The sequence below is a fragment of the Sus scrofa genome, chromosome 7 (assembly GCF_054392235.1).
Source record: "Sus scrofa isolate SSC_HxYL_T2T_F1_AM1 chromosome 7, Sscrofa_HxYL_maternal_Yorkshire_Landrace_v2.0, whole genome shotgun sequence".
In the NCBI taxonomy this organism is placed as follows: Eukaryota; Metazoa; Chordata; class Mammalia; order Artiodactyla; family Suidae; genus Sus; species Sus scrofa.
In genome coordinates, this window is record NC_139389.1 from 3,186,306 (window position 1) to 3,199,118 (window position 12,813).

Below are 12,813 nucleotides of genomic sequence, written 5' to 3' on the forward strand. Positions count from 1 at the left end.
GCAGACGTGGCTCGGATCTGGTGTTGCTGTGGTGTAGGCTGGGACCTGTAGCTCTGATTTGACCCCTAGCCTGGGAGCCTCCACATGCTGCGAGTGCGGCCCTAAAAAGCAAAAAAACAAACAAAAAAACCCCCCAAACAAACCCACTAGCTTAAGAACAGTATGGAATCTTGTCATCACTAGGAAGCTGCTGGCAACAATGGTATGACACTGGCGCCTGGTCATTATTCAGAATCAGAAAAGAGAGCATCCAGTTTATCTCCTCACTGTACAACGACACCCCACAGTAAGCGCGTGTGTCTTCGCCCAAACCCCGTTTCCTCGGGTGCAGGTCTTGGGTGCACGCACACCGCATATCCCACCCCTGGAGGAGAAGCCGGACCCGGTGCGCATGCTGTCCTCTGCTCCCTGGCCTCCGGGGGACGGTGTTTGCGGAGCTCTGTCACCAGGGAGGAGCTGAAGGGGGGCCGTCCAATGAACAATGACGGCATCGCGCAGATGTGTCAGTTTTCACCGGGTTTAAAGAAAAAGTTGCTACATATATAAGATGCAGCTGAAGATTCCTGAGGTCGCGACCTTGATTCATCTATCTGGGAAAATCTCATCCACGTTCAGGGCCGGGCCTGGTGCTGCTCGGCGGCTGTAGCCAGGTCCCCTCCCAGCCGTTGCTTCTGTTTCCTTTTCTCCCGCAGACGTGTGGCTACGATGCTGGGTACACGGCTCTCTAGTGAAGCGACGATAATTCTGTTCCAAAGTGCCTGGAACAAGTCTTCTCTCTGATGAACATGCAATCTGGACCACGAGGGGGGGATGGCCCCCCGCCCTGGTGACACTGCTGTCCTGGGTATGCTGAGGACTCTTTGTCCAGCCAGGTTCTGGAGCACAGCCTTCTGGAGTAAGGCTGGCGGTGGCTGCTGACCCTCCTCGGGGCGTGACACAGTGCAGAGCTGTGGTACCTGAGGGTGGGTACCCATAGTTACTCTAATAAATGCCTTTGGAAGAGGAATCAGATGGAGTATCTTCAGAGCGGCAACATGGACAAAAGAACAAAGATGGCAGCAACGTCTATGGCCTTTCTTGCTTCTCCTTCTGACATGAGACACCCGAGGAGCCCAGTTTATGGTCTCAGGTGCTGCCTAAACTGAGAGTGGTCCCCCAGCCCAGCATGTGGCCCCGCCTCTGTGCAGCCTTTCTGGCGCCCCCGGCACATACATGCCAGGCCTCTCCCCCATCTCTGAGCCACCTGGGAAAGTGGGTGCCAGCCCAGGACTTGGCTTCAGCAGAGAAAAAGGACCCAGGTGAACTGCCAGGCCCACCTGTCTTTACGGAACCATTTTATATAGAGAGAAAGTGGAAAACTGTCTCCACTGGTTCCGGGATGGGGCCAGATGCACGGGTCTGGAGAGAGAGCAGAGGCTGACAGCCTCCTAATATCAGGGGAGAGGGGTCCAGAAATGATGAGGAAAGGACCCGCCCAGGTCCCGCTCCTGGCGGGCAGTGGGCCACTGCTATGGAGAACGAGCCAAAGGAGCTGGACTTGCCGATCTGCCCCCTCACTCCTGCAGTCGGCGCGAGCCTCAGGCTCTGGGAAGGCCAGTGAGACATGCCGATGCTGCTGGAGCCCCTCAGGACTGGCACACACAGACTCAGTGTTCCTGCACAGCAAGGACGTAGAGGAAGGAGGGCCTCTGAGGGAGGCTGAGCCAGGGTGACGTGGTCTCTAAATGTCTGGGGGACAAGACTGGGGTTGACTTAAGAATATCCTTATCCTGCAGTTTCCCCTGACTCAGCTCACGTCCTTGAACTTCTGAGTTTGCCCTAAGGAACTGAGACCTGAGCTTGGGTCTGGCTGGGAGCCCCCAGACAAGACATCGGGTTTCCTGCACCTTGGTTTCTCTGCCTCAGGAGAATCAGGGGGAAATCTCTGCTCAGAGACTTCTTCAAAAACTGGACGTCGTACCATGCTGGCAGTGGTGCCACTAGTGTCACGGCTGCCCGGGTGGGTCCACTTGAAAGACTGGAGAGAGGAGGCGGGGCTGGGCCGAGTGAGGACTGCAGGCCGAGCTGCCGTCACGGGCGTGCAGAGCGGCTCCGGAGGCTGGAGAGGAGGCTGTGGGCTTCCTCACCCACGGAAAGAGATGCTGAGAGCGACACGCGTCCTGGGGGAGGGTCTCTGAGGCCAAGTGCTAAGAGGAAGAGGGACTTGATGTGGAGGAGGCTGCAGCTCAGGCCGCGGCATCGCCAGACCCTCATCTCATTTCCACCGTCCTTTTGTGGACCATCTGCGGGGACCATGCGAGGCTCTGGGCAGCCAGCAAGATACCACGATTCTGGAGGCACAGACCCCTGGACTGCGGTGTATGACCTCAGCGGACAAACTTCGTATGTTCGTTTACTCTACAAATAATCAGGAGCCTCTACGTGGGGCTTCTAAGGCCTCTGACTGACAATAACACAGGCGCGCAGGTGGGGAGAGTCTTACTGGCAGGGCGGAAGCCCCTGGAGGGTTGTGAGCAGGGCTGTAGCCAGCTCTGACTTTCCTTGTAAAAAGCCTACTCTGGCAGCCTGTGGGGAACAGGGAGGCAACTTAGAGGCTACTGCAGTGCCCACTGCAAAGAAAACACAGATGCTACTTTATTTTAGGCCTTTTTGGCCAAGGTCAGCCTACACCAGCTAAGGGCGAGGTGGCTGCATCTCCTGAGCTGACGCCACCAAACGTCACGCCTGGATTCAGGAACAGTCTCGATGAGAAAGGGATGCTCCTGCTGCTCTCCTAGTTAATACAGAAGTGCCAGGCCTGACAGTGGGCCACCCACCCCCACTGTCAAGGGCAGTGCACCTGACAGGTGGCTGGGGGAGGGCCTGCACTGTGGCTCCAGAGTTTGAGTCTGTTTTGTGTGGATTCTCCGGGGATGTCTGATGAGAGAGCCAGGCTATCTTTTTTCTTTTTCTTTCTTATAAAGCATTCAAACCAAGAAGTGACAATGACAATTACGTAACAGACGAGGTGGTGGCAGACTACTTACAGGTCTCTTTTCTAAGCAGTTTCTACTCTGAGCAACTTTACGCCGAAAGATAAACCCGCTATGTTTTGGCGGTGCTTGCCAACATCTGCATGGGGAAGTGCCAAAGAACCGAATCTTTCTGACTTTATCCAAAATAAGGAAGCAGGCTGCTTGTTTTTCCAAGTTCCAGTGCTAAAGATCCTGTAAACTCAACCACTGACGACTGGAAAATGCCAACGCTCTAGTCTTTAAAATGGCCACTCATTTCTGCCACTATCGACACACAAGCAAACGTGCAGGCCAGGTTCTCTTCCTGACTGTCCTGTTATCACCTTTGCAGGCTCTTTCTTTTTTTTTGCCTTTTCTTGGGCTGTTCCCACGGCATATGGAGGTTCCCAGGCTAGGGGTCTAATCGGAGCTGTAGCCGCCGGCCTATGCCAGGGCCACAGCAAAGTGGGATCCGAGCCGCGTCTGTGACCCACACCACAGCTCACAGCAACGCAGGATCCTTAAGCCACTGAGCAAGGCCAGGGATCGAACCTGCACCCTCATGGTTCCTAGTCAGATTCGTTAACCACTGAGCCATGACGGGAACTCCCATCTTTGCAGGCTCTTAGTCAACGATCATTTTCTAGGCTTGCCTGAACGTAGCCAAGTTTTCTGTCACTAGACAAGTGCAGTGCTCAGGGCGAGTGGTCAGTCTGAGGCCTTGTGCGAGAAGGGGCTGCTCCACTACGCAGGCAGCAGGAGAAGACCAGGAATCTAGACACAACATGAAATCCAGTTTTTACTTCCGCTTCCTCTGAACTGTTCAGAGTCCAGCAGGAAGGGGTCAGGGACTGTACCTGATGCCAACGCACACCCTGCGTGACACAGGGCCAGCCGGGCTGCACGCTGGTGTCCTGGGGAGGCCTGAGGGGCGTCAGGGGCTTCCCTCACAACTAAGCAAAGTGACGGCAGAGAGGAGAAACGCCTGGAAGCACAAGCGGAGCTCAGGGAGTGGCTGCTGCTAAATCAGAGCAAAAGAGCGAGAAGGACGATTCTCAGAGGGGAGAAGCCACCCGACAAGGCTACTCGGCCTCCGGCTCTCTCCTTCGTCGAGAGGAGGGGACACAGCGCCCCAGCCGGGAGGCCCCTGCCCCTGCTCCGGCCACCTCGAGAGAAAGAAAAACAGGCACAAACCCCGGCGAGCCCGCACCCGGCCCCACCAGGTCCTCGGGCCGAGCTGCTCCTCTACACGCGCTGCACCTGCGGACACGCCTCCCTCCCGCGGGGCGGCCGTCTGGGTTCGTCGGCCAGCAACGACGTTTCCGAGAAGAGCAAGAAGAGCGCAGCAACGTCTTGGGTTACGGTGGTAAGACGCTAGGACAGGTGCACTGTGCTGATATTCCCTGCCGGCCGCTCACGAATCAATGCCTGACCCCATCTAAGGCGCCCATGACACCGTCCCGTGGGTTTCCAGGCTTAAAGCACCAGCGCCTGCTCAACCCCGGAGCCTGGCTCCGCAGAAGGACCAGCACCCCGGGCCTTCTGGAGAGCGGCTCTTTCCTTTACGTGCTCCCGACTCAGCAGCACGACGGGCCAGCTTCCTCTGGCCACACGAACACGACCAGGGCGGCGTCGTGATCCACCAAACGCCAGGGCGTCCGCTCCAGGGGGACGTGACCACGCGCAAAGCCCCCCGCGAACGAGAGCACAAGACCGCGCAGCTTACCTGTCGGCGGATTATTCCCAGGTTTCTCTTGGCTTTCGTCACTAGGGCTTGGATTTCCGCAGGGTCCCCGACATTCTTATTTTCTCTGAAGGCGTCTCTTATCCTCCTGATGGCATACGTTCTACACAGATTCAGGAGAAAAAGGAGAAGGTGTGAGTGTCTCTCGCGAGGCTTTGAAAGGAATGAAAAGCGCTTCCTGAGGAATCAGCTGTCTGCTGGGCCCCGTGGGCACAGGTGCATCCGTTACCAGGCTGGCGTGACTAACGGAGGTGGGGCAATGCATCCGCTCCAAACGAGTCACGCGCAAACGGCAAAGGGCTACGGAAAGCTCCTTAGACCACCGGCCCATCAGAGTATTCACGTCTCGCTTCCATCAACACGGATGATCGAGCCCTCAGTGGGCAGAGACTAAGTGCGAATGGAGAGCTGCCAGGAGGCCCACGTGCGGGTACCAGGACAGGGACGAGGCGGCTCGCGGGTCAGCTTTCCAGCCCACGTTGTGGCTGTCCCTCCTCCCGTGTGACCTCACATGCCAGGGTCCCACCATGGCTGGGAGTGGGGATGACACCAAAGCGCTCGGCTCTGTCTTCATTGTCACTTCAAAACATTTGTCTTTAGCTTTTTAGGGCCACACCTGTGGCATGGGGACGTTCCCAGGCCAGGGGTCAAAAAGGAGCTGCAACTGCTGGCCCGCGCCACAGCCACAGCCACACAGGATCTGAGCCATGCCTACAACCTGCACCACAGCTCATGGTAACGCCGGATCCTTAACCCACTGAGTGAGGCCGGGGATCAAACCCACACCCTCGTGGATGGCAGTCAGGTTTGTAACCTGCTGAACCACAACGGGAACTCCATAGCAAATCTTGCTTTTTTTTTCAATTTTATGACTGCATCCACAGCATATGGCAGTTCCCAGGCCGAGACTGACCCTGCTTATCTGCCTTTGAAGTGCACACGCGTGCACTCGCACAGACCTCACTCCCACCCCCATATACACCGCATGCGGCACAGGATAGCCGTTTAAGCACAGGCCTTGCAAATCGGACAGGCTTGGGTGTGCACCCTTTTCCCAGCTCCTATGTTGGTGAGAACTGAGGAAACTCTGCTTCCTCATGTCCCGTGAGCAGGTGTAACATGGCCTGCCTCTCAGGGCTGCTGGGAGGGTCAAGCTTTGTAACGTGTGTCTGGAATTTGGTATAGAACCTGCACGCGCAGTGACCCGAGAAAGAAAAGCTATTTTTCCCGTCTTGCTGTCGATGCCTTGACGTAGTCAGTACCCCCTCCCACAGGTCCCAGCCTGCACCCCCTGGGCCACACCAGCGTGTCCCGTGGATAAACAGCCACTGTCCGCAGCCCACACTCCCACGTGGGAGAGGGAGGCCTGGACCCCAGCCGCCCTCCCTTCACCAGACTGAAACGAGGGCGAGGAGTCTACCAGGATCTCAGGTCGCTCGGCTTCTACTAGCTGAAGAGTCCACGTGAAACCATGAGCTGCATTTGGAAGCCGAGGCAGAGATGCGAGGGAAGGGGACTCTGATTTCCTTGGGAGCTGGGGTGGCGGTGGGTCCTGGGGACCCTGACTTAGGAGAGGACTACTTTTGTTCTAGATAAACTTTTCAGTAGAAAATGCAAATCAAAAATTCAATGCTCAGCTCCATTTGCATTTGCAAGTGAGAGCAAAAGAGACTCTTGCAACCTTGGGAAGCATCAAGGAGAAAGGCGGAGAGGCAGGAGCGTGTCCTTTCAGGCTGGAGGCCGCCTGAGCCTCTCCTCTGCGGACGGGGCGTCTGCCGAGGAGCTTCTGGGTGCGGGGCGTCTCCTCAGCGCCAGGGTGATGGAGACACGCACAGTTACAGATTTTCCTCAGTGCAGCTGCTGGTCTACCGGGACTTCGGGGAGCAGTGAGGCAGGCTGCAGCGGTTCCGGAGCTTTCTCCCGCACAACTCAGGGGTTAGCTGGTTATTTACATGACACGACCTTGGGACCCTTCTTCCCACCCACACGCTCCTCCAAGACGGCTTCGTAGTGACGATGGCAGCGGAGAAGGGACAGGATAATTTACTTCTAGTATTTTGTTCCCTGTGCAGAACTGGTTTGGTAACAGGAATTTACCTCAGGGAATCACCCATTGTTTTAATTCTTCTTTTTGGAAAAATAAAATGGGCAAGAGCAGTCATCACTAAATTCATTTTTCAAAATGCTGGCGACCAGCCCAGAGAAGCCAGGAAAGAAGGACTATGCCTCGGAAGGCAAAGACCCAAGTGCTTCCCACGTTTAAGGAAACTGGAACACAGCTGAAGACGCTCAACGGCTTATGTCCTTCGAGCTCAAGGGCAGCGTTCGAGACGCTCTGCTGCCTCCCCGTCTCCCCACATCTCCAACGCCTACACCTCAAGCAGCGAAGCTCTCACCTGCCAACAAATGTGTCTAGAGACATCAAAAGCTGTTGTTGAGAAGTTGTGGCTCAGCGGGTTAAGAACCTGACTAGTATCCATGAGGATGTGGGTTCAATCCCTGGCCTCGCCCAGTGGGTTAAAGGATCCAGCGTTGCCGAAAGATGTGCTGGTGGCCACAGATGTGGCTCCATCTGGTGTTGCAGTGCCTGTGGTGTAGGCCGGCAGCTGTAGCTCAGATTAGACCCCTAGCCTGGGAACCTCCATACGCTGCGGGTGTGGCCCCAAGAAAGACACACACACACACAAGTTGTTCAAACTCTGGAGGCACCTTTGGAAGGAGCAACGTAACGGTTCCCTCCCCCGTCCAGATCACTAGGTGCTTCCTTCTGCGCTGAGGGAAGGCCTCGCACTGGCTCTGAGCCCTAAACTACGACTGCATGAACAGGTTTTAGTTATCGGCGTCTCAACTCAGATGACCCAATTTTGTGAGTGATCACCAAGTGGGCCCAGTCGTCACATCCTGCGAGAGGGCTACCCGTCAATTACGTCAGCCCTGCTCGCCTTGGTTTTTAGCACTTGCGTGTCTCCCACCTCGACCAAGGTGAACCATTTATCCTGGAACACACTCTTGCTGTCTGTCTCTTGACCACATCACCGGGCGAGAACGTTTCAAAGAAAACCGTGCAGATGCCGCCGTGGAGACAGCAGCCTGCTGCTGCACGATGCCTTGCATGAGGTCCTCCTGACACGAGGCGATGCGCTTTGAAATAAGACGCAAAATTTAACACCCAAAGGGCAACGGAACGGCAACGGCTGCAACTATGAGAACGTCCCCCAAACAGCCGGCGATGCTGCTCACCCACGGCAGGCAGCCCTCCCCGACCTCCACGAAGCGCTGAGAGGCTCTGCAGTTTCTCAGAGCTTCTCCACAGGGACTCCTTGCGTGGCCTTCCTTCTCCACCCCGCCTGGGCCCTTCCTGCCAGCAGGCCTCCAGGTCACACAGGTCCTTCTACTGGCGACCCCTGCCCCCCCGCAAGGATCAAACTTCCCTCCTCTGTGAGGTTCTCCAACAGCCTGGCAGGAAGCAACACGGCCCGCAGTAAGGATAGGGCTATGATGCCTGAGGTCCTGCTTCAGCTCCTTTCTTTCCAGAGCCACCGTCAGCCAAATGCGGGCCGCAAAATGCACAGCTGCCCAGCATCAGGAGGCTCGCACTGGCTTTAGCAGCAAAAGGTGTGATCTGGAAACCAGCTGATGTAACACCCTCATCCCCACGCACAGGCTGATGTCTCTGCTCACCCATCCCGTAAAAACACCTGTGCCTTCCCCCTCCCCCTCCCCAGGCCAAGGAGCCCAGTAACAGAACAGCTCAAGCTTGGGGCAAACGCCTTCCCTGCTTGGAAGGGTATCCTCCACCTGCCTGCCTTAACCGGAGGGGCCTGGCCCCCAAGGCAGTGCTTCCCTCGTGGCTGTTAGGAGGAGGTGCTTCCTTCTGCCTCCAGGTTCCAGAGGGCTGAGAGAGGGCTGGTGTGTCCCCAGATCCGACTGCTGCTTCCGGATCACCTGTTCACCCTTTCAATCCTTTGAAGCCACGCTACCTAATGAAACCGTGACGTGTCCCCACGACCCTGAAGGCTGCTCACCTCTGGAGGTCAGTTCTCAGGAGTCAACAAACCTTAACATCTAAAGGGCACTCAGGGCACACACAGGCTACCAATTTTAGGTTTCAAAAATTATCACAGTTGTGAAATGAGATCTTTAAAGTCCATATATATATTTTTTTGGGGGGGGGGCTTTTTAGGGCCACACCTGTGGCATATGGAGATTCCCAAGCTAGGGGTCTAATCGGAGCTACAGCTGCCAACCTACACCGAAGCCACAGCAACGTCAGATCTGAGGTGCGTCTGTCACCTGCACCACAGCTCACGGCAACGCCGGATCCTTAACCTACCGAACGAGGCCAGGGACTGAACCTGCACCTTCAGGTCCGTTTCTGCTGCACCACGACGGGAACTCCAGAAGCCAGGAATTTTCACACTGCGACAGAGACAGTGTTCACAGCCGTTTACGGAGCCTCTCTCTTTGCTTGTGGATGGAGAATTCTGTAGCTCGCTGGCTTCTCCTCCTGTGCTTTAGACTCCCTGGCTCCTGCTTCCGAGTCTCCCAAGGGGGCTGATCTTACTCTGCCGCCTCCTCTATGCTGCCTCCTCTAAGGCTCTGTACTGGATCGTTCTTCCTTACGATAAAATGTCCTCCAGTAACTGCATCTGTGCCCAAGGCTTCTATGCATATATGCTCATCCTGAGTTTCCCATCCATAAAACCCAACTGCCTCTTGGACTTGCCAGCAAAAGGTGCCCACTCCACCCAGTACCAAGCGTCCCACCGAACACCTGCACGACTGAAGTTACCATCGTCCTCCCCTTCCACCTGCAACGGCCGCTGTTTCCCTCGCAGGGAGGCGCATCTTCAGACAGCCGCTGTTTAAGTCAGGCATCTGGGATTCGACCTAATTTCTTCCCTTTTCTTTAATCACCCACATTCAGACTGTCACAAAGTCTTACGTGTCAACCTTCTACATCCTTCTGAAACATCTTTCACTTCTGCAAACCTTCAGGCCTCATCTTGGCTCGGCCCTTAGGGCAGACATAACGCAAGAGTCTCGTGATTACGGTGTCTGCACGTGGTGTACGGAAGACGGATAGTAACACCCAAAGAGAAGAAGCTCGAGGACCCGCTGAGCGTCACGCATCCTTTGGGCAGAGTGAGGAACAGAGCAGAAAGCTTCCTTCTTATGAATGTAAGTTCCCACTAGAATGGAGGCTCCACACAGTAAGGTCTCTTATCTTTCTTGTTCACCCCTGGATCTGAAGTGCCTGGCTCAGAGAGGGTGCTCAATACATATTTACCGAATAAATGAATTTATCAAAATATCATATCAAAGGGACCTTCAAGAAAAATATGAATAATCAATGAGAAAAACACAGCAGAGAGTAAGAAACTGAAAAAGAACCACACGAAGGGGGTTTGCAGCACAAAGACAGCGTGGAGTCAACCTCTGAAAAGGCACGATTACAGAATTTACAAGGAGAATTCCACGCAGACACATGCACCGAAAGCCCATCACGTGAGCCCCGTGTGGGGTGGAGGTCACCATGGCCACTGGCCTCAGGGACACTGGAGGATGAAACCCACACCTAATCAGGAGAAAGAGGAAAGAGAAGCCATGCAAAGGTAAGACGCAGGGCGAAGGGGACTTCCTGGGGTACTGGAGCCGCTCTTATCTGAGTGTATGTGTGTCAAAATGCTGAACTGCACACTAAAAATGCATGCATTTTGCTGTATACAAATTATTCCCCAAGAAATAGTACAGGAGCTATATTACATTAACCCATTTTTTAGAAAAGCAAAAGAAGGATGAAAAAGACAGAAAACAAAGACTGCAATGCTAGAGAATAATTATGTACACAGCTGGAGGAGGTAAAAATTAACACTGTATTACAGAAACCAGAATAGAGGACAAACAAAAAAATCAAATCTAAAACATATAAAAAAGCAAATAAGTTGATGAGAAATATGTAAGAAAAATTAACCTTCAGAAGAGGGCAAAAGTACAACCTAGGAATAATAAGTGTGAACAAACTGGACTGAGTAGATAATTAAATTTATAGCAGGAGAAAATGTCTCAGAAGTGATTATGAAAAATTGAGCAGGCTCACTGAGATTTAACAATCGAATGACAATGCCGAGATATTTACTTATAAAACCTTGATTCCAAGGTCAGAGGAAAAATACTGCAAGAAAGGATAAAAAAATGACTTTAAGCAGGTAATACAGAATGCAATAGAGATAAAGGTAGCCTAAGATTTCTATCTTCAAAATCCACAAAGGGCTTCTTTCCACAGTCATTTGCTGTGCTGTTTCGAGAGTCCAAAGGGATGACAACATCTATGATTTATGCTGAGTACTGGACAAACGTTATGTGATTAAATCTTCACAAACTAAAATCCAGAGATAAGAAAAAATTAGGAGTTCCCGCTGTGGTGCAATGCGACTGGCAGTGTCTCTGCAGTGCTGGGACAGAAGTTCGATCCCTGGCCTGGCACCATGGGTTACAGGATCTGGCGTAGGTCACAACTGTGGCTAGGATCTGGTCCCAGGCCTAGGAACTCCATATGCTGCAGGGCGGCAAAAAATGAAAAAAAAAAAAAAAAAAAATCAGGCTGAGATCACACGTCCAAGGGAGTGGCAAAGCTGCGTTCTGGGCTCCAAGCTGGGCTCCTCAAGGTGCTGAGACACCCCACTTCTCAGTCTCGGATAAGCATTTGGGATAAGCCAAGTTGTTATTCACTTGCAAAGTCATTAAAAACATTGTCTCTGGCATCACAAAGCTTAAAAAGGTCACCTTATCTCCTAAGACTGCTTCAAGTATTGCTACAAATAGTTCAAGTGCCAGGCATGTCTTAGGAGAAGATGAGTGGCTGAGAACAGAGGGAAAGAGGCACAAGCAGTAAGTGTACGTGAAATAATTGGTTACTCATTTTAAGGAGGAGGAGTTCCCGTCGTGGCGCAGTGATTAACGAATCCGACTAGGAACCATGAGGTTGTGGGTTCGATCTCTGGCCTTGCTCAGTGGGTTGAGGATCCGGCGTTGCCGTGAGCTGTGGTGTAGGTTGCAGGCGCGGCTCGGATCCCGTGTTGCTGTGGCCCTGGCGCAGGCCGGTGGCTACAGCTCCGATTCGACCCCTAGCCTGGGAACCTCCATATGCCGCGGGAGCGGCCCTAGAAATGGCATAAAAAAAAAAAAAAAAAAAAAAAGAAAGAAAAGAAGGAGGAAAGTGACCAAGGAGAAGCTACTATCAGAAAACCCTTTGTGGAGACCAGAGCTTCTCAGTCTGGGGGCAGCTGTACACAAAACCTACTACATATTCCCCTGTTTAAAATTCCCTAACAGTTTTGTGTTACCCCCAGAGAAGGGCCCCCCGCAGGAGCGTGGACAGCCTCTTCCTGTTCATCAGTCCCGCCCCAGCAAGCGCCGCTTCCAGCAGGACCACCAAGGCCAACGTCACGGGCAGACGGGGAGTTTTCTCAGCTCCTCCCAAAGGCAGGCCTGCTACTTCTCCACACGGGGTGTCCTTCTCCAGCAGGTCCTGGCCAAGCCCCACTCGCCCTCACAGAGCTAACCCAGTTAGAAACAAGTGTGACAGAAGACGGACAGCCTCAGCATATAAACAGCCCATCTGCATGGAGAAGGACATCGGGAGCCAGCAAAGAAGGGCGTGAGAGGCACGGGCCAAGCAGTCCCCAGAGGACACCAGGAGGGACCAGGTTTTGCGAGTCAGATGAGGGAACGACAGGAATGCTCAGCCTCAGTCATTAGCAAAGAAAGGTACCTTCGAGCAGGTTACAACTTCCTGTCAAATAAGCAGCATTTTTTTTTTTTAAAGAGTCAAGGGCATACACAGCCTCACGGTGGGATATGAACTAAACTTCCTGTGGGGAAAAATGGCTTCATGACATACAATAATGTTCAGAATCTTGACTCCACTAATTTCTGGTGATCCTACGGAAACAATGTGAAATATGTACAGGATGCATACAGATAGGTATTCATCACAGAACTGTGTAGAACCGTTGTAAGCAGACACGATCTTACATGTTCGACAATGGAGGAGTTCCCGCGGTGGTTCAGCAG

At 53.5% G+C, this 12,813-nt stretch overlaps 1 protein-coding gene across 10 annotated transcripts in view; it reads right to left on the reverse strand.

Moving 5' to 3' along the window:
- Positions 1-12,813, reverse strand: part of LYRM4 (LYR motif containing 4) — a 162,634-nt gene that overhangs the window by 123,302 nt on the left and 26,519 nt on the right. For 4 of the 10 annotated variants that reach the window (XR_014809492.1, XR_002346271.2, XR_014809493.1 and 1 more), the window contains exon 2: positions 4,720-4,840. Coding sequence is in view for 1 of the 10 variants with exons in the window: in XM_021100138.2 (XP_020955797.1) it covers positions 4,720-4,840 (121 nt within the window). In the remaining 9 variants the exon portion in view is untranslated. Of the gene's footprint in view, positions 1-84; positions 4,841-12,813 lie in introns of all 10 variants that reach the window. The other 6 variants (XR_014809491.1, XR_014809490.1, XR_014809489.1 and 3 more) reach the window with 6 other exon arrangements.